The following is a 21,824-nucleotide window of genomic DNA, read 5'->3' as shown; positions in this document are numbered from 1 at the left end:
TGGGAATGCGCCGTTAGGGGGGCGCGGTCTGGACAATGCACGTGTGTCTGCGATCGCATCATAGTGTGGCACTTTACATGCGGGGGGGCTTTGCCCTGTCTTGGACGGCCCCACATGTGAGAAACTGCAACTGATGAAGAATCAGGATCATTGTTGCTTAACATTTACTATTGCTGTTTTTAGTTCATTGTGTCTGTTAAAAGCATGACCTCTCTGTTATAAAGCCATTTTACTTGTGCAATATACTGGCTGCTGTACCTTTCTTTCCTTACCGCTGCATCATTGACTACCTACATAACCATTCCCATCATCCCTGTCCCCCTTCTTCCCAATCCCACTTCCCCAGCATCTATTCTCTGCACACTTCAACTTTTCTGTCATTTTTCTTTTGTTACACTTCTATGAATTGCCCATTTTGCCCACTGTAACCTATGTAGAGTCTCCTAGATATCTGCATCACTGGGTACTTTAACATTCTGAACAACAGAATGAACTAATTATACAGTTGGTTGGTATCACACTCTCCCACAATATGCCAGAGACTCTCGATTTTTTAGCCTGTGACTGCATCCTAGTGAAGTGTGTAGGAGGAGGAAATTATGCATGGAATTGTGGCACTGCACATGGAGGGGGTGGGATTAAATGAGGCAATTTGAATCATTTAGCGCCAACCCCTACCAAAAGACCCATAAATGATAACATCTTTGGGGCGGGGCCTATTGACCGACAGCCCAACTCAGCCCCCCCCCCCCCCCCAAAAAAAAATCCTTGTATGCCCTATTTCCATGTATTGCACATTGTACAGTTTGACCACTGTAGTGCATCAAACATGGCTGCCTTGCTGAGTAGTCTGTTGTACAACGACTGAACAACAAATGAAAGGGATTTGAAAATAGTTGTGTATTTTGCTTGTGTAAATAGCTACTTATGAACTAGAGAATATTCTCATTAAACTTTCTCAGTCCACAAAATGGCTGATTTACCATGTATGTGACAGGTGCTCCAAATAAGCTGGGATAATGTTATACACATTCTAAAGAGTCTATATCAGTGTGTTTCAACCAATGTACCTTGAGCCACCAGAGCTGGAGATGTCCACACCAGTTTAGAGCCACCACCACCAGTTCAACTGTTATTCACTGGTCTTATGTTTTTATGTGAGGTCCAGTGTATCAGGATTATGTTTCCATTCAGCACCTCGCTGTTGTTAAGAAGCTTACATATCACAGCGTAGCATCCCCCCCTACCCAGTTATGGTCTATGAGCCACAAATGGAGATAAGACTGAGCTCTGTATATGTAAGCTCGGCTTCGAAGCATGCACAGTGCAAAAGACCCAAGATATGTCTGAAAACAATTACATTTAACATAAAACCATAAATCATTTTTATAATTGTGTCAAATATAGATTGTAAGCTTGCGAGCAGGGCCCTCCTACATTTTGACTGTCTGTAAATACCCTGTTTTGTTGTATCACTGTCTGCTATTGTAAAGCGCAACGGAATATGCTGCGCTTTATAAGAAACTGTTAATAAATAAATAAAATAAATAAATATCACCATAGTTGCCTACCGGACCCCTGGATAGGTGGGCAAGTCCCCTGCAAAACGCACAGCCTCACACAACCCCAATGTGGGGGCCAGAAGTCATGTTTCATGGTAAATTGCATCATTGTGGCCCCACCCCCTGCTGAGCAAGACTGTAATACTGGCATTATGCAGCAGGGCATGGCCACATTGATGCAATCACAATGGTCACACCCCCATAGTGTGGCCATTTTAATTCATTATTCAGTGAGCTCCATCCATTCCTGAGCTGTATAGTTTTGTTACTATATAATATGATGATGCCAATTATATACAGAAGTGGTATGTTCTAGATTACTGAAATATTCTAAACAGCAGAAAATGTACAGTTGTTCAGTTCACTGTACTGCAAAGCTAAGAATTACGGACTCTGTTGGAATTTCCCTATAAATTCACTGTATGCAATAAATACCAGTGTACATGACACCAGGAACCTCTGATATATGCATGCAGCGTATGGTTGCTTTAAATCAATGTCACTCAGTCCCATGAAATGTGTTTTATGTTATGCTCCCTCTGAATGATAGATTACATTTTCTCCATTCCGCCATTCTGTGTACACTATTCATTTGCTGTGACTTTGCATGTTGCTCTTTATTTGACCTTGCTGTTTCATCCCATCTGTCACATTCCAGGCTGTGTTTTCCAGCTATGCTCATTATCTCACGCTAATAATGTGTTGCTAGTTTGCATTTTGAATCTGTTTACTGTCTATGTGCTTTCCAGCTGATATAAAATAAAAAGGCAACCAAACGCAAATAGTGAATTGTCCTAATTGTATATGCAAATTCTATGTTTCTATGTAATACAAAATAGTTTATAATGAAATGCAATCAAACTTATTTGATTACATAACTTGCTTCGTTTTTAATTGTATGCATGGTTTGTTATTCTTATCTAAAGATCTCCTTGATGATACTATAGTGGCAGTGTACTACTGAACATTCCAAGAGTCTGCGCACCTATCCCCCATATACTGTGAGGTGGGCTCAACTTCACTACATTTTCTGCAAATCTCTATGTGGCGCAATTAAAAGAAGCAATGTTGCTGGCTGTGATGTGCTGTTCCAATGTGCTAATTGAATTGAGGGCCTGATGTTTGTAAGCAAAGAAAAAAAGGACACAACTGGGCCGAACCATGTTGCACTGCAAGTTGGGTAAATGTACTGTGCAGGGAGATTTTATCAGGCGCAATATAATAAGTTTACAATTACTAATAATATGTATCAATCAACCAACCTACCAACCACAGCTTCAATTAACTAGTATGCTGCTCCCAATTAATTAGAACTAGCATGGCCAAAAATACAATAGAAATGAGAGCGCACTAAATTGAACTATGCATATTTTTAGTAATTTAAGGTAATAAAAAGACACAATTTAAAACAATGTTCAGAATAATATCAATAATAGATACAATAAAAATCCAACTTTATATCACACCTATAGATTGTCCCCAATGCTCTTACCCACTTGAACCCACTTACCCACTTGTATTGTCGGAAAGGGTGGGGAGCCTCCAGTATAGGTAATGTTGGGTCAGGCTAATTAGCAACAATTAAAAATGATGTCCAAGAATAGATTATATTAGCTAGACCTTTTATTTTTGGAAAGTCTTTATGGGCAATCAATTTATTTGTTCGGACTCTGAGCTTTCCCCGATGTAAAAGAGATTGGCACCACGGGCAGGAGGAAGATGAGTTATATCTAAAATTGACATACACTGTATATCTTCTTTAGCAGTTTATTGATCTCATACCTCGATGTGTGGATTATTGTACATGGGAGTAGGGGAACAAATATATTCCATGTGAGAGACACAATGACTCCCTATAATTATTGTCATTGTCACGTAACACAATTATAAAACTTTAAATCTAGTTAATACCAAACACCTATATAACATTTAACTACTTACCGAAGGGGGCGGGGACTGCCTTTCGATCAAGGGTACATTTTCAAATCGAGGATTGCCACTGAACAAACCGCTTTGATTCCTACAATAAAATAGAAGTAGAAATACAAAAACTCATAACAAAAACAGTAAATAACTTTTTAAGAATTAGGTCAATGCCTAGTGTTTACTATATGTATTAATTTATTTTTAACAGGTTCCTATATAGCGCAGCAGATTCTTTTGCGCTTTACATGTGTGTGTATGTATGTGTGTGTGTGTATATATATATATATTTATTTATTAACAGTTTATTTTATATATATATATATATATATATATATATGTGTGTGTGTGTGTGTTGTGTTTTGAGTCTGATTTTTACGGTTTGTGTATGCCTCTTACTTGGCATTATGAGAAGAAATTTGTTTTCTTGGTATCACGTTTGTTTTGAGCAAATGCATGTTCATGGGAAATTATAGCCCTATAGTGATTACCCAATTATAGCCTGTTTTTTTTTTTGTCTGAAAAAGGATATGATTTCAGGTGATAATAAATGGGGCATATGTCCCATATATATACTGTCCAAGATTGTAAGGTGTAAGATGCCGGCTGGTCTTGGACATTTTACAATTACAATGATTGACACTTTTACAAAAAGCCCTATATTGGCCGGCATCCTGCACCTTAGGCAAACTCGGACCCTATTACAAATGCCCAATGGGATCTGGGATGTTTCCAGACCCATGTGTTATTGCAGATAAATGGGTCTCCTAGGGCTGATTATAAGAAAAGCTTATCAATTTTAAAAGTACAACCCAATACTATGTAATGTAAGTTTAGAAAAGAAAAAAGGGACTTAGCAGAAATTATTTATGTATCTTGACCATACAGCATTCAGTACAGTAGGTCTAATTATCATACTACACTTCATGTGTAGCACAAAGCACACTTTTTAATACTGATGTCCTAGATACTCTGCCTACTGCACATCAAAGTCCCTCAGCTACTTTCCACGTTCAGGATGTAACTGCAAATTAGAAGTGCATATACGGTACTGTATATGTGGGAAAATGCCGGAAAACCTTAAGGAGGTGCAGTTCTAGGGCTTTACCAAGGCCTGTGGCACCTCCCAGAGGACAAGGCTGAGGTTGCGTACTTAAAACATTCCCAGCTTACTGCTTCACACAGCCTATCTGAGACATCATAATGACATATGTGCTGGGATTTACAGAAACAGATGTGTCCTGTTACAGCAGTCAGCACTGCATTATGCAAACAAGCATATCTCCAAACATTTACCCACAATATTGGGACAAATTTATCCCAAACCCCAATATGTCCAAAGTCTGCCCAGGTAAAACCAAATTAAACTCTGCCCCTTTCAAGATTTGCAAATCAGGATGGGTGGGAATTCTGCACTTTAGACCCACCACTTTCATTAAAATACAATGTATAGCTGCCTCATGCTGAACTGTCCTCCTCATGGTAGTGTACCATTTCAATACTATGGGCCTAATTCAGACTGGATCGCAAAGCAAATTTTCTCTCTAATGGACAAAATCATGTTGCACTGCAGGTGCAGAAAGAGTTAGATTTGGATGGGGTATGTCCAAACTGAAATCTGAATTGGAGTGTAAAAATAAAGCAACCAGTATTTACCCCAGGGTCAGAGGCGTAACTATAGCACCGCGGGGGGCGCTGTGCATGTGGGGGCGCCGGGGGCTGCTGTGCTATAGTTACACCCCCCCCCCCCCCCAATCCCCCGCAGACTTACCTATCTCGCTGGTCCCGGCAGCTCCGTTCTTCTGCTGAGGACCACCACAAAATGGCCGCCCCCATATAGCACACTGTTCTCTGAAACTGTCTGCTGTATGGGGGCGGCCATTTTGTGGTGGTCCTCAGCAGAAGAACGGAGCCGCCGGGACCAGTGCGATAGGTAAGGCTGCGGGGGATTGGGGGGGGGGGTGTTTGCATGGGCGGCGGGGGGTGCTTGGCGGGGCGGGGGGGGGGGCGCCCAAAACTTAGCTACGCCACTGCCCAGGGTTGCCTACTTTTACAGTCTACTCTCCGGGAGAAGCCCGTAGAGGAGACTGTCAGCAGGACAGCGGGGGCAGGGCCTGATATCAGCATCATCAAGACCTGCCCTCAGTCCTGTAAATACCAGAATTCTCGGGCCTGAGTTAGGAATCCTTCTAAAACCGCATGGAGCAGAGTGACAGAAGTCATTTTTAATACGCACTGAAGCACAAGCTCAACAACCAGTCAATCTCACCCGCTGCCGATCCCTGTGCTGCAGGTGAGGATATTTCTTCTTTATCCTGAAGTGCAGTCACCACAGCATGGGCACTGCACTCACCAATTAATCTCTGCTGCTGCTCCCACAGCCACCCCTTCGGTAGTGATCACTCATGCTCTCCCTGCTGTGCTGCGCTGCCTGCCGCTGCGTAGTGAGTAGCTGCTGCTGCAATAGGACAGCCGCAACGTCATGACGGAGTATGTCATGATGAAGTACGTCATGAAGTCGCTCTTAAAGAGCCCACCCATGGCAATTAGTGACTCGCGCAATCACAGGTTTCTCCGTAAACCATAAAAAAACGGGAGGATCACCTCTATTCCCGTGAGACCGGGAGTTACAACCAAAATGTAGGAGACTCCCGCAAAATGCTAATTTCTCTGAGACAAAATACTTTGCTCAAATCTAACTCTCTCCGAACATGTTACGTCTGTCCCACCTGAAGTGCAGCATGGTTTCGTCCATTAGAGAAAAAATGTGCTTTGCGATCAAGTGTGAATTAGGCCCTATATGAGTATGTGTGCACATACATTTCTGATTTATTAAAGCACTCAACAAAACTGAACCATTAACAGGAATGCTGAAACCTTCGAAGCATTCGCTTACAGTATGCCATGTGACTTAAGGCATGCGGATTGTATACTCCTACCATATATAGGCATTAAGACTTCATGCCTTTCATATTATATACATTTATGATATAATATGCAGAGCACAGCATTCATCTGTGGTCTCTCTGCAGGCACAAAATATCAAGAAGCTTTTTTCTTGATCAATATTGTAATTTTAAATAAAAAGCCCCCGTGTGGCTGCCGGCCTGTGTGTGCGGCTACTCACATGTACTGTGAGACGGGGGCGTTGGAAATAGGCGGGGCCGAGACCCGCAGGCTGTTGTGGCTGCCGCAGCTACTGCTGTAACTATAGAAACTGGGCAGGTGAGGCCTGCCTGCCGTGCGCAGCATCTCTCTACGTGCCTGAGGGTTAAACGGGTCATCCTCATCCATATCGTCATAATCCAGGTCCCTGTAACAGAGTAGAAACAGTGTTTATTTAGTTTAATATCATTTATTTATTATATATTTACTAGAACAGCAGGCAGACTCCCAATATGACTCCTTCCACCAGATACAAAATGCTCTGCTCCTGGACTCCCTACTCTTTGAGTTCCAACATGTCACATGAGAGATGTGCAATCATCCGCTAAAATGACAGCGTCGTTCCTATTTGTTAAGGGTATGATTGACATCACCAGTTTCAATAATCAACTACTTCAAAAGAGCTGCAATGAGAAGTCCAGGAGCAGAGCATTTGTACCTGGTAGAAGGGGTCACGTTGGACAATATGCAACAGACAACATAAAAATCCCAAATGTACAGAAAAAGTCATGTGAATAGGTCTGCAAACGATGGTCTAACATAGAGAAGTAGCGGTTATCAGGGCCGGTTTCCCACTAGGCCCATGAGGCATAGGCCTATGGGTGGCACCTGCTGGGAGGGGGGGGGGGGGTTGCAATGGCAAGCAGTGGTGTGATTTTTATTCTTTTAAAAATATTGTTGCGCTGTGCCGGAGTGCCCCCCCTTCAGCGTCTGTGAGCCGGCTCTGGGGAAAGGCCACCTGTAATGCCTCTCTCCAGGTGTTCAGCACCCGATCCCCGGCGCCAGAGAGAGGCATCCCTGTGAAGCGTGTTGGCGTTAGTGTTTGACTGCTACTGAAATAGACCCAGCGCTGGAGCCGCCCTGTGATGCTGAGGAGAGGGAGCTTTGCAAAGAGAAGAGAGAAAAAAAGATTTGTCTTGGTGTGGTGCACCAGTGGAGGAAAATGAGTCCTAAAATCTAACTTTTAATTGTTTTAATTGTAAAACAAGCAAAATATAAAAAAACACATATAACACATACAGATGGGGGAGGTACTTATAAAAATGCACGTGCGAGCGTGCCGTGTGTGCTGAAATTAATTTTAATTATGTTATTCAACAAGTGTGAAGCCTCTTATATACAAAAATGACCAGTCAAGTTATAGCTTAATTTCTGCAGTTTTCACTGCTAGGTATTTGTATCAATTTGTAACAGGGAAGAAATGTGTTACCATTAGTACACAGGATGTTACTTTGTATCTTTCATCAAAAGAGTGAAAGTTCATGTTTTGCAAGCACCTCTGAGAAGCTCCAGTCCTTATATTCCTCTTAGCTGAATTTGCATAAGAGGGAACTGAGACCAAATTGCGTATTCTGTCAATCACAGTATCACACACAGGCGGCACATGGGCTCAACTTTATCTCGGTAATACCTCTTTTGGTACTTGTGTATTTTGGCGGCGCCCATCGCATCGCATACCATAAGGCATGCGATGGTTTGCGATGCGACGCAATATCGCGAAATACTGTACAATGGCATACAATTTTAAAATTGTATGACATTGTACATGGCATACAATGCCATACAATGCGATGCCACACTTTCTATTCTCAACTCCACGCCGACGTGGATAGTGGGGGTATGAAAAGGTCTGAGGACGCGTACCGCCGCCCCTCGCGGGCTTGCTGCACTCGCCACGCTTCGGGTTCACGTTTATAGTGGGGGGGGGGGGGTGGCGTGGGGGTGCATTTAACATTGTAAGCACCCATTAGGGTGCTTAAAAGCACCCTTTATGGTGCTTATACGATTTTTAATCGGATAGGGGGCAAACATCGCGTCGCATGGCATGCGATGCGACGCGATGAAAAGATTGCGCGATGCACATCGGGGGCGCCGCTATAATACACAAGTACCACTCTTTTTTATACACAGGTCAATGTTCAATACTCAGTGCCGTCTTTCCCATTGGGCACGATGGGCAGTTGCCCGGGGGTCCTAGGACCTAGGGGCCCCCGGCCCAGCCCAATGGGAAAGATGGTGGCCGGGGTCCGGGAATACGCTCACCCTCGCTGGGGGATCCGGGCAGGGGGATCAGGGCGGTGGCGGCAGAGGCGTAGCGAGGGCGGTGCCGGTGGAGCACCAGCTCCGGGCGATGGAAGCTATCCTGGCGCCGGAGCCGTCCCAGCACCGCCAGCTCGCCCGCTCCATCTCCCCCGCTAGCTCCCACCGCGGCTCGCTGTGTGCGGGAGACGTGATGCTATTTAAAATTCACGTCTCCCTCTGGACCGCCAGCCAATAGGCGCTTGCGGTCCAGCAGCCAATCAACTGGTGGCTGCTGGACCGCGAGCGCCTATTGGCTAGCGCGGTCCAGCGGGATATGTGAATCTTAAATAGCAGGCGCAGCAGCACACACTAGTGCACTGTTACAGCGGGGACTGGGAGCGCCTGGGCAGCGGACAGCTGGGGGGTCCCCACTGTCAGATGTCGCACGCAGGGGCGATCCGCGGCACTGCTCCCCTCTCGTGACAGCCATCACAGCCGCCGCAGCTAACATCATCATCCCGCCCACCCGGCTCCCAATGTGCTGGTAAGTTGTGGCCATCAGAAGGGGGACCATGCTCGAGCTCCAGTATAACAAACCTAAAAGAGGTCCAGACTCACCACCCTGGTGTTGGATGGTATGGGTATGTTGGGGACAGTGAAAGAGTAGGGTGTGTAATTGGGAGTGGTGTAGAGGAATAGGGAGTGAATGTGGCACAAACAGGGGGACTAGGGTGTATATGTGAGTAAAGCTTTATAGGGGGTCTGTGGGTGGAACAGGGTGTTTGTGGTGGGGATAGAGGGTTATGGGGTGTATGTTGGGGGACAGGGTGTTTGTGGTGGGGATAGAGGGACGTGGCAATGAGGTCTCTCCTCTTATATGGAATCAGTATGGGAATTCTGTAAGGGGCAGTAATATGGGCAATGTTTAAGGGGCACTACGAGGGGAATTATGTGTAAGGGACATTACGCCGGAAGCTGACTGGCTGCCGCACGGAGCCAGAGAGGTGAGGGTTGGGGAGGTGACTGTGGGCTCCTGGGCAAACTAATTTGGGGGGGGGGGGGTGGTCCAGTAAACTAGGTTGCCCAGGGGCCCTTCCTAATGTTAAGACGGCCCTGTCAATACTGATTATACTTGCTGCAAGAGCAAATAGTATCCCGCAGCAAGTGAGTGGATGATACAAATATATCCGCAGTAACGATGGTTATATGCAATAATAATATATTTCTCAGGGTGTAAATGTATATATTTCCTGCGGTCAGGGCTGAGCTCAGGGAGTATCAGGGAGCACTGATTTATAATTTATTGATAGCTGACAAATTGTCTTGACATATTTGAACAGATATATCTCCTGGTCAGCGTCCCTGATTACTGTATCTAAAGCCCAGAGAGGATGTTATTTAATACTCGTGCCTCTGTTGTAATAACAATGAGGTATATACATTCGGTGAGCAGCATGCAAAGGGTTACCCGAATGTACTATTCATACGGCAAACTGACATGCTTTTTTGTAGTTAAATAGAGTACAAATGGTTAGCCCTAAAAAGGCCCCTTTGTATATGTTTTTTTATATTTTGCTTGTTTTACAATTAAAACAATTAAAAGTTAGATTTTAGGACTCATTTTCCTCCACTGGTGCACCACACCAAGACAAATCTTTTTTCTCTCTTCTCTTTGTGAATTATTCTATTTGTCAGTGGTAGCACACCCCTGAATTATACAAGCTACAAGGCTCTTATAACTACAGACAGCAGGTCACTCTTGTATCTATCCAACACAATTGTAAGATACACGGTCTTGTGCGATTGTACCCAAACCCCACTTTGAGAGGGAGCTTTGCACTGTTAGGGATCAGGAGCTAAAGACCTGCGCTTCTGAAGGTACATGCGCTGCACCCCCCTTTAATTCCCTCCTTATAATAGGCGTGGGGGGGCGCGCAAATAATGTGGTGCCTAGGGGTGGGCTGAGACTTAAATCCAGTCCTGGTGGTTATGTATTATAGGGACCATAAAGAATTTAATATACTGTAGTTTTAAAAATATTAAAATCAAGAGATTGATTTACAAATTCCCTTAATTTTAAAAAGATACATCATGGAGGCAGCCACTTTGTTAGCTGAAGCAATACTGATGGGTGTGCAGCTATTTTAGTATAGGAACCAGTAATGACACTGCATTTTCATCAACATTCATTCAGGCAACAATTTGTGAACATCCCCTGTGTATTGACCATCAGGGCCGTCGAGGGGGGGGGGGGGCAGGTAATAATGGCCCTGGCTTGCTGTAGGGGCCCGGCAGTTGCCCCTCCCGGGCGGCACACACGTACAGCTTGTGGTGTGCTGACAGCAGGCTCAGCGTGTGCGTCTCACTGACAGCATGAGAGCTCTTGCTGAGTCAGCTGTCAGCCCAGCACATGCTGTAGGTGTGTGTGCTGCTGCTGCTGCTGAAGGGGTGGGGGGATAATAAGACTCCCCCCTCGACCTTAGAGGAATTTTTCACTCTCCCAGTAATAATCTTGGGGGTGGGGCCTAATCGGGGAGGCCAAACCTCCTACGATTAGTCCACACCCCCAATTTTACCGGGGCGCGGCATACTTCTCGCCGGCCCTGTTGGCAATATACACATTTTAAACACTCAGTACAAGGCCGGTTAAAAAAAGTATATATTCTTTCTGTGAGGGTTCCCATTACCCAGAAAAATGCTACAAGTATATTTAACTTCAGAGAATACTGCGCTATGTCTGGTGTCAGCACACATATGAATTATGCTGTTGATCAGGCCTCTAACTTGAAATCATGACCTGATGCATCGCAATGTGTACACAGAGGCATATAGATTAAACATACAATAGAAGTGTTCTGTGTTTGACCTTGGTCTGCCTCGTAATGCTACACATATGTTTAAAAGTACAATTCCATTCAGCCTTTAATCTAATAATCCTGGTCTGCTTTAATAAAGCAATCTGGAAGATGACTGGATGCACTTTGAATTATTAGATAACGGATTTCTTGTTAAGTGGAAATGGGACTCAGTTCTATTATGGAGTCTGACAATCCAGCAAACCAGCGAACATAGACAGTAGTAGAATAGCAGCGTCTGTGAGTGTAATGAGAGTTGGGGACGGGCGTTGTGCCTCACCTGTTCTGAAAGCGTTTCCATGCACGGGGAAGGCTGCACACAGCTGCGGTAAAGGATAAAGCCGAGAGGAAAGAGAATAGTAACAGAAACAAGACGCCTTCCATGCCGTCATAACAGAGACCTTTCAGGGCATCCACATAGTCCTAAAAGAAGGTTGCCATACTTAGTACACATATATCAACATTCAGCTTGTAAACTACTGGTCTTTTAAAATCACTTCGGATATAGGGCCTAAATACAGATGGTTGCAGGGCAAATTTGTACTCAAATGGGCAAAACCATGCTGCACTGCAGATGGTGCAGAGAGAGTTAGATTTTGGGTTGTGTTCAAACTGAAATGAAACTAAATTGCAGTGTAAAAATAAAAAAATAAAAATTCACCCCAATCTAATGGTGCCCAAACACAGTGCGATTACCGCATGCTATTTGATCTTCATAGTTCAAATCGCATTGCGTCTAGTTCTGGTGATGCCCTGACTCCTATATAAAGTGTATGAGCTCACACCTGTTCTGGTGATGCCCTGACTCCTATATTGGGTGTATGAGCCCACACCCATTCTGGTGATGCCCCGACTCCTATATTAGGTGTATGAACTTACACCGATTTTGGTGATACCCTGATTCCTATATTAGGTTTATGATACTGGTAATGCCTGGACATAAATATTAGTGGTATGAGCCCTCACCCATACTGGTGATACCCTAACTTCCATATTAGGTGTATGATCTCACACCCATGCCGGTGATGCACGAACTCCTATATTAAGTGTATAAGCTAACAAACATTCCGGTGATACTTATATCACATAATTGGGGAAATTTACGAAGATGCAAATTCTACTTCACATTATGTTGCTATAGGCAACCAATCAGAATCTACTTCTTATTTATTTAGCACCCTCTAGAACATGGGTCTTCAACCTGTGGCCCTCCAGATGTTGTTAAACTACATGTTCCAACATGCATTGCCACATTTTTTCCTATAAGAGCATGCCAAAAAACATCAGGGCATGCTGGGACATGTAGTTCCACAACATCTGGAGGGCCACAGGTTGAAGACCTGTGCTCTAGAAGATAGTAGACAGGATCTGATTGGTCAAGTAACATCACATGTGAAGTACAGTAGAATTCACGTCTTTGTAAATTTCCCCTATGTGTATAGAGAGTTAGGTCAATAAATGGGACAGATCAATGTAAATAATGCCTATTCCAGGCATATAGTATCTTATTGCTATAGGATTGGTAGCTTGCGCTCACTGGTTCAATGTTAATACTGTATTGTGGGTGCTGCGGGTAACAGGTGAGGAGACCTTGCTCACAGGGAAATAGTAGTATAGAGAATGGTTTGTAACCTGCACTCCCAGAGGTCTCTAAATGACAATATTGTGTGTCAAAAAGGAGGGGAATGTTGCACTAAGGCAGGGGTTCCCAAACTTTTTAGAATCACAGACAGCACCTGATAGTATCAGAATTGTATCCATGGCACCCCTAGGCCAAAAGTTTGTTATTGAGAAATTAAATAGATTTGTGTATTTTTGTAGTAATGTACAAGATTTGCTTCTGTTTGTCCAAATAATTTATTATTGGCAGCCACAAGCACTGGTTTTGCCCATTAGATTAACAATAATTAATTTGAATTGGTCTTGGACCACCATCCTAGACACATAGTTTGGGAACAACTGCAGTAAGGTATTTGTTTTGCCCTGCAAATAATGTGCGTAGATGCTGAGGTATTGTAAAAATACTCTTTATTAATCAAGGTAGTTATGTTAGGTTTATCGGTGGCCGGTGGTGGGCTTGGGGAGTCAGGCTTGGCAATAACCTGTGTCCCTTGGCGATAATGCCCCCCCTTTTACCAAAGGGACACAGGTTATTGCCAAGCCTGGCTCCCCAAGCCCACCACCGGCCACCGGTAAAACTAACATACCTACCTTGATTAAAAAAGAGTATTTTTACAATACCTCAGCATCTAAGCGCATTATTTGCGGGGCAAAACAAATAGCTTAGCGCCTTTTTGACACACACTATTGTCAATTAGAGACCTCTGGGAGCGCAGGTTACAAACCATTCTCTATATAGTATCTTATAAGTAACGTTTATGATTTAATGTTATGAAGAGAACAAGCTCTCTACTCACCTTATGGAGCCCACGGCAATTTAACAGTGCTACAAGGTGGTGGAAATTCCCCTCAGTTGTGTTCAGCATGGCTTGGACCACTAGCAAGTTTTTCTATTAGGAAAAATAGAGCATTCCCTTTAGAATTTGAATAAAATGTTTGCAAACAGTATAAAAGCCCATGAATATTCTGCTTTATTTCCATCACATCTTAACCTTGCCAGATAAAGCATTTAAAAAGAACTGTCATTATTTCATTCAGAAAGGTTTTATTTAATTATTATGTTATAAATATTGAAATCAGCTTTACGGTTTACTTCACCAAGCAGAGGCGTAACTCTGGGAGGCAATGGAGTCACCTGCCACCGGGCTCCTGCTCCCAAGGGGTCACCTCTTCTCCCCTGCAAGTTTGAATAAGTTCATTGAAAGCTGTCAATATTGTTTCTGTGGCTGCCTCCCCCTCCCAGCAGGACCATAGACATCACATTTAAACATAATATAGATATCACACATACATACATACACACGCATGCATACATATAATTATATAGGTGCTGTGTGTGTGTGTTTGGGGGGCACCAATATTTATCTTGCCTCTGGGCAACTGGAACAAACTTACGCCACTGTCACAAAGGCAAGGCCTTCTTTTATGTCAATTTTAACTGTCAAGATCATGTGTCAACCTTTTCATGTGGACAATTTCACCATGTCGACCTAGTCATGTCAACCTTTTGTCTGAGTTGACTTACTGCATGTCGACCTCTTATTGTCAATTTATTGACTAGACACTGTAGACCTCTCAACCGCTTCCCGGAGAGGAGAGATCAGCAGGTTCTATAAGCAACAGCATTATATAACTGTGCGGCGACAAGCAATAACTTTGTAGTAAGTGCAATCCCTATGGGAACGGAAGGTCCTGGAGAGAGGGAGATATTTGGGTGGGTATTAGCAGTTCAATTGTTGAGACCTAGGTAAGGCAGTATACAAGTACTGTGGATCTGCCTGGGAAAATGTGCATATTTTGCATGAATTTTTGGGAGCACATTGGCTCCATATTGGGTTTGATGTGTCTATGTGAAATGATATGGTTGTTACTAGCAAAGTTCTGGTATACATTTGTATTTTGTGACCCTGTCTTATCTTGGTTCTCCATCTATAACAATCAATACAACATCTAGGGCCTGGTTCTGGTTCACTCGCAAAAGCAAATTCTCTTTCTAGTGGACAAAACCATGTGCTCTGCAGGGGGCAGATGTAACATGTACAGATAGAGTTAGATTGGGGTGTTATTTTGTTTCTGTGCAGGGTAAATACCGGCTGCTTAAATTTTACACTGTAAAATAGAGATCAGTTTGAAGTACAAACCACACCCAAATGTAACTCTTTCTGCACATGTTACATCTGCCCCCCCCCCCCCCCCGCAGAGCACATGACTTGTCCATTAGAGAGAGAATTTGCTTTTGCAAGTGAACCAGAATCAGGCCCCTACTGTATAACCTTTAATAGCACAATTACTAATATATGTGACAACTACCATATTTGAGTTTGAATTTACCAATACATTGCAATATGAGAAATAAATATTTTTACTTGAATCTACTAGATCTATATAAGTATAAAGTATAAAGATTAGATATGCCTTCAGTGCTACCAAAATAAATTATCTATCTATCTATCTATCTATTAAATCCCGATTTGATCAGGATCGAATCAGGATAGAATCACATTGTGCAGTGTACACATTCGATTTGGACTATATTGTACAGGTCTGTACTATATAGTCTTAACTGGCGGGGCCCCACATCGAGATTGAATCGGCATCGAATGCAGCTGAAAACCATTTGATGTCTATTTGATTTCTATTCGATTCTGACTATATAATCAAAATCAAATCGAAACCTAACCCTAATCACACTGTGTGTACGGGGCATTAGGGCCATTACTAGCAAGGTGTGACACAGAGTGGCGCCGAATACTCTTGGGGCAGAACTAGCAGTCCATATGCTAGGCTGTTGTTACTACTATGGCATTACAAAATAATGCCATATTATAAATAATGTGACTATAATTTGAATAAGGGACATCACTGTGTGGTGTAATGTAAATAAGAGGTAGTACTGTACAGTGTAATGTAAATAAAGTTGCACTACTGTGTGGCAGAATTTAAATTGGGTGTACTATTGTGTGGACATGCCCTTTCTTAGTGTGACCACACCCCTTTTTGGTGCTGTTCCCATTTAGCATGTGAGGGGCATTAACATTTATCTTTCCACCATTCAACTGGGTAAAGGCATTGGAGTGACCTATCTAGTGACAGATATAAATGTAGATGAGCCAAGATCACTAATCCCCATTGGAAGGATTTTTGTATGTTTGAATTAGTGGTCCGCTATAATGTCCATATGTTGTTGTTCTAGATCTGACCCTTTTACCTATAATGTACTTACCTCTGCTGCCGGAAATTGCGGTATAGCTTCCCTTTCCAGTCCATGAAGTTGAGGATGAATATTGGAGAGAGCCCTCTGTGACATGGTCAATCTCTATATACAAAGAGAGAGGATTGTATTATGTGAATAAAGTATATTAAACTCATCTTTGATAACATGTGAACATTCATGTGGTAAGTGTGTGTGATAATTAAATCTCTAATCTGTACTGTAAAATAGTAGTGTGTGTGTGTTAAAAAGCTAAACTTTAATACAATAAAATAGTTGGTTGATTCGACAAAATTCTGACCATCAATTTTAATGTGTGTGGTCTCAAACTATACGAAAGTCTCCATTCTCCAAAATGAGCAATGCCTAAATCCAAAATGCAGTAGACTGGTTTTACTTTTCAGTTGAAAGGTTGACATGAGTTTTTTACTTTTTGAAAAAGAAATTCAGACTTTTTTTCGTTCTTTATAATCCATATGGACTCCAATTGGGAACCGTAGAGTGTGCCAAGGGCAACGAGAAGACACCATGCCCAAAGCATGGTGAGCGAAGTGAGCCATGCGAGGGTATGCGCTACACTAATTGGTGGTTCATGTTGACAGGTGTTGACACTGACATTAAAAAAGTAAAAAATTCATGTCAACCTTTTGCTTGTGTCAACTGTCAATGTCGACATTTGCCGGTCATCATTTTGCCAATATCGACCTATTGATCGTCTACCTAGACATTGTTGACCTTTCCATCCACACTAAAACTGGCCATTGTGTCATGAGCTGACATTGCACAGAACGTATTACCAGCACCATGTTTTTATAGTGTAATAGTGATATTAATGAATATGTCTCCAGCATTGTCTCCAGTACTCTTAGCCTAGATGTTCCTTGTTCTTGCGTATAAGCTGTGTAAACAATTGTGATTGAATTTGTTATACTGTATCTCCGGTGGGCATCTCAGTTCCCTGGTGACAGCTTCACTTGCTAACATTAGCAGCTCCGTAGCCTAGAAATTCTTAAGTGCATTTGCATGCAAACATGAATTAGGCCCTAAATGATCATGCATGTGATTTATCGCATTTAAAAGGACTCCCAGGGAGCTGCCGGGGGACTTGAAGAAAGATCAAATGCTAAAAAAAAAGCACCTGCGATGTACACTGATGCATCAGATTCCGACATATCATACGTGCTGCTCGTATGATATACAGGATCCGATCACGTCACACCTCTGATTTGGGCCAATTTCACCCGATATATCAACCCGATCCATCAGAATCTGAAGAAATAGTTTCAAATTGGAACTGCGTATGGGAACCTTAACTCACTAGCTCACTCACACAAATACTTCAATAAATAGGAAACATTTTAATAATATATGATTTCCTGCAATTTATCTAATTTCACATTACTTTGGAGACAAAATTGTATTACCTGTCGGAATGGGTTTGTAACATCCTGGTTACATGAGATGTAATACTGTAATATATCTGCAAGAAAAGGAATAAATATAATTAAAGGCTTTCTAAGTTGTTCAGACGAAACACCAACAGTCATCTCCGAGTCCTACCCAAAATATAAACAGAAAATAAAAATGTCAAATGATCTCATATCTGCATATTCACTGTTGTATTTAAATAAACAAGATCTGTCTTTTCTCCAGTACAGGTGCGTACACACAGGGGCAATTTTGTGCAAAATCGCAGGAAATATGGTCGCTGAGCGACCATATTGCCCGCAATGGGAGTGTGCACCGGCGATATATCGCCGTGTGCGCGCTCCCGTTTTTTGCCCCTGTGGTGATCGCTGGTCGCAGGAACATGCTCCTGCGACCAGCTGATTACCACTGCCGGGCTCCCCCCGGCAGTTTCTTTTTCATCAGCGACCATCTCTGGTCGCTGATGTAAAGTAGAAACTGAGCAATATATCTCCCCCGTGTGTACACAGCATAACCTCTACCAGCCAGTATAATAGCAGCATCTCCTGTAACTCCCCCGCTCGGTTTCTTATGCTGTGTACACACGGGGGAGATAGGTGCTATAATCGCTGGGAATATGGTCGCAGGCGACCATATTGCCAGTGATTGGGAGTGTGCCCCGGCGATAAATCGCTGGGTGCGCGCTCCCGTTTTCTTCCCCATTGTAATCGCTGGTCGCAGGAGCTTGCTCCTGCGACCAGCTAATTACCTCTGCGGCACCCCCAGCAGAGGTTCGTTTTCAACAGCGACCATCTCTGGTCGCTTGTTGAAAAAGAGACACTGAGCAATATATTGCTCAGCAATATATTGCAAGCAATATATTGCTAGCAATATATCTCCCCCGTGTGTACGCACCTTTACAGACATCTCCTAAACCAGACGAGAACAGCTTCTTTGTGTTACATACAAAACGCAGGAGACATCCCGTTCATGTCTTGTCTGCTTTGCTGCAATGTGTCTGTCAACATATAGGCTTTGTGTATCTCATGAGAATTGCACAATAGAGAGTTGGAATTCATACAAAGCAATATTCTGCTCTGACAGCTGTACAACAGGGTTTGGATATATTGTATCACTTACACATAAACCGTACATCCCTACTTTGCTGCCCCCTCCTCTAGAAGGGGGCAGCATGGCAGGGAGTTAGGGGCATCGTCAAGTGGGAAGGTGGGCTGGCCGGGGAGCATGGCTCCACAATCGCGTCATCATGGCTATGCCCTGCTAGACATGTGCCGAAAACAAACACAATTCAGTGCGAATTAAGCACAACCCCCACCCACCTCACCCCCAACCATGTCACTACCCACAACAATCATCACAAATCTTGTATTAATTGAAGTTTACACCATTACACCGGGGCAGTATGGATGGTGTAATGGTTAGCATTACTGTCTCATAGCACTGAGGTCATGGGTTCGATTCCCACCATGGCCCTTACTGTGCAGAGTTTGTATATTCTCCCCGTGCTTGAGTGGGTTTCCTCCGGGTACTCCGGTTTCCTCACACAATCGAAAAATATACTGGTAGGTTATATCCTAACAAAATTTACCCTAGAATGTGTGTGCATGCATTCACATGTAGTAGGGAATATAGATTGTAAGCTCCACTGGGGCAGCGACCGATGTGAATGTTCATATATTCTCTGTAAATCGCTGCGGAATATGTGTGCGCTATAAAAGGAACTGTTAATTAATATATATATATGAATATATATGTGAAGATGAGATGTGAGATGAGATGTGAGATGCGATCTCAGTAGTTCATATGGTAAAACACCTAAAACAGCACCACTCTCCATGTAACCCCGAAGCGTGGCGAGCGTCGGCGGAAAGCGTCCTCCGACCCTTTAATACCCCCACTATCCACATCGGCGTGGAGTTGATTTTATATAGTGTGGCGAGCGCAGCGAGCCCGAAGCGTGGCGAGCGTATAGAGCGCGGGTACGCGGATTACTTTACATGTATTCCGCGTCCCCTCGCCAAGCTTCGGGCTCAGTGGCTCGCTGTGCTCGCCACACTATATTAAATCAACTCCACACCGGCGTGGATAGTGGGGGTATGAAAAGGTTGGAGGACGCGTTCCGCTGTGCTCGCCACACTTCGGGGTGATGTGGAGAGTGGTGGTGTTTTAGGTATTTTACCATATGAACTATTGAGATCGCTTGTTTCACATCTCACATCTCACGCCAAAAAAAAAAAGGGCCATGCGATGTGATTTCACTCAGGGAGGAAAGAACTTACAAAGTAAGAAGACAGAATCTATAATTAATAGAGGCATTTTTAATTTGTCTACATATGATTAGAAACCACATGAAGTATCAATATTATCAAAAGGTTTATATTTTGCCCCCACTCAAGCACCCAATGATTTGAACCTTTTCCTAGACATTAACAAATTTAGTAGGCTGTTAACCCTAAAAATACATTTTTATAAAAGCGAAACAAGCAATGAAAAACCAATTAAAGTTGCGGGTGAATGTTCTGATGATCATATTACTAATTCCAAGCTAAAGAAAAATTCTTTGTTGTATCCCTTGGCATCAAGAGGAAGTCACGTGGAAACATTTTATAACCTAGTTTAAAAAAGGATTTGATGTGTTATGTAAAAAGAAATAATCTTTTGAGAAAGAAAATATATCTAAAAATGAAAGAATGGCTATACGTGATCTAGAAAATAATAAAAAGGCAGACAAGGTCACTTTAAATAAAGCAGACTATTTAGAGGAAGCCTACAGGCTACCCAGTGATAAAATTACATATCGCAAATTATAAAAAGATCCCACAGACAGTATAGTTTACAGTATAAAAATATTACTAGAGAAATGCCTTATGAAAGGTTGTATTAACAAAGATAAATATGGATATATGCTTAATTTAAATCCTAATATTACAATATTTTACTTTAATTCATAAATGTTTAGAAAAGCCCCCACGACATCCCTTTAATGGGATCGCCACATCCTCTATATCTGAATTTGTCCATATATATGTATATATATATATATATATATATATATATATATATATATATATATATATATATAAATATGTAGTACTGCTGGATTCTTTTATCAAAGATTCCACACAAGTGTTACAAATATTAAAAGATGAGAAATGAAACCCACAATATAGCTGATGTTGAAGGGTTATATACATCTATCCCCCTTGAAAATAGCACGGCGCCTGGTACGTAGTTAGTATAGCGTCCCTGTCAGAATCTGCATAGTGTTTGCGCGGCCAACGTAGTTAGCGTAATCAGTCAGAAGTAGCGTAGTGTTCCCGCGGCCAGCGTAGTCAGCGTCTCTGTCAGAATCAGCATAGTGTGTGCGCGGCCAACGTAGCTAGCGTAATCAGTCAGAAGTAGCGTAGTGTTCCCGCGGCCAGTGTAGTCAGCGTCCCTGTCAGATTCAGCGTAGTGTTCCTGCGGCCAGCGTGTGTTCCTGAAATACCACCACTATCCACGCCAGCCCGAAGCGTGGTGAGCGCAGCGAGCCCTGCTAGGTGATGTCTTACGTGTCCCCCCGACCTGTTCATACCCCCACTATCCACATTGGCGTGGAGTTGATTTTATAAAGTGTGGCGAGCCACCGAGCCCCACGAGGGGACGGGGATTACTTTACATGTATTCCGGGTCCACTCGCCACATTTTAAAATGTTGAATTTATTGTATATCTGTATATAAATTGTATTTGGAGTGCATAAATTATAATTTACGCCACACATTGTAGCATCCATGTAACATGAATGTTTGCTGATACCAAATAAGCCATTTAGCGCTAATTGATTAAATTGAACTATAAATTAAGCTTAGCTTATATATATATATATATATATATATATATGTAAAGAAAAAAGAAATTGAAGCGCACCAGTCAGCAACAGGTAGGTACAATTTTTACTGATATACAGCTGACAGACATAGGTAAAACATAAAGGAATAAAAACTTCCCAAATGGAAAGGGCTGTACAGCGATACCAGGTGTAGATGGAAACCCGACAG

At 42.8% G+C, this 21,824-nt stretch overlaps 1 protein-coding gene and 1 long non-coding RNA gene across 3 annotated transcripts in view; one reads left to right on the top strand and one right to left on the bottom strand.

Annotated features, from left to right (window-relative positions):
* Positions 1–21,824, bottom strand: part of TTYH1 (tweety family member 1) — a 154,139-nt gene that overhangs the window by 7,093 nt on the left and 125,222 nt on the right. The window contains exons 8-13 of one of the 2 annotated variants that reach the window (XM_083162687.1): positions 17,783–17,838; positions 16,371–16,463; positions 13,945–14,037; positions 11,808–11,950; positions 6,613–6,798; positions 3,504–3,582 (exon numbers count right to left, since the gene is read on the bottom strand). In XM_083162687.1, the coding sequence (XP_083018813.1) occupies positions 3,504–3,582; positions 6,613–6,798; positions 11,808–11,950; positions 13,945–14,037; positions 16,371–16,463; positions 17,783–17,838 (650 nt within the window). The remainder of the gene's footprint in view (positions 1–3,503; positions 3,583–6,612; positions 6,799–11,807; positions 11,951–13,944; positions 14,038–16,370; positions 16,464–17,782; positions 17,839–21,824) is intronic. The other variant, XM_083162689.1, reaches the window with a different exon arrangement.
* The window catches only part of LOC146042612 (uncharacterized), a 54,550-nt gene that overhangs the window by 17,049 nt on the left and 15,677 nt on the right, over positions 1–21,824 (top strand). The window lies entirely within an intron of this gene.

Source organism: Crinia signifera, chromosome 19, assembly GCF_055691185.1.
Source record: "Crinia signifera chromosome 19, ASM5569118v1, whole genome shotgun sequence".
NCBI classification, from domain to species: domain Eukaryota; kingdom Metazoa; phylum Chordata; class Amphibia; order Anura; family Myobatrachidae; genus Crinia; species Crinia signifera.
Note: the sequence above shows the minus strand (reverse complement) of the source record. Positions and strands in the feature narration are given on the sequence as shown.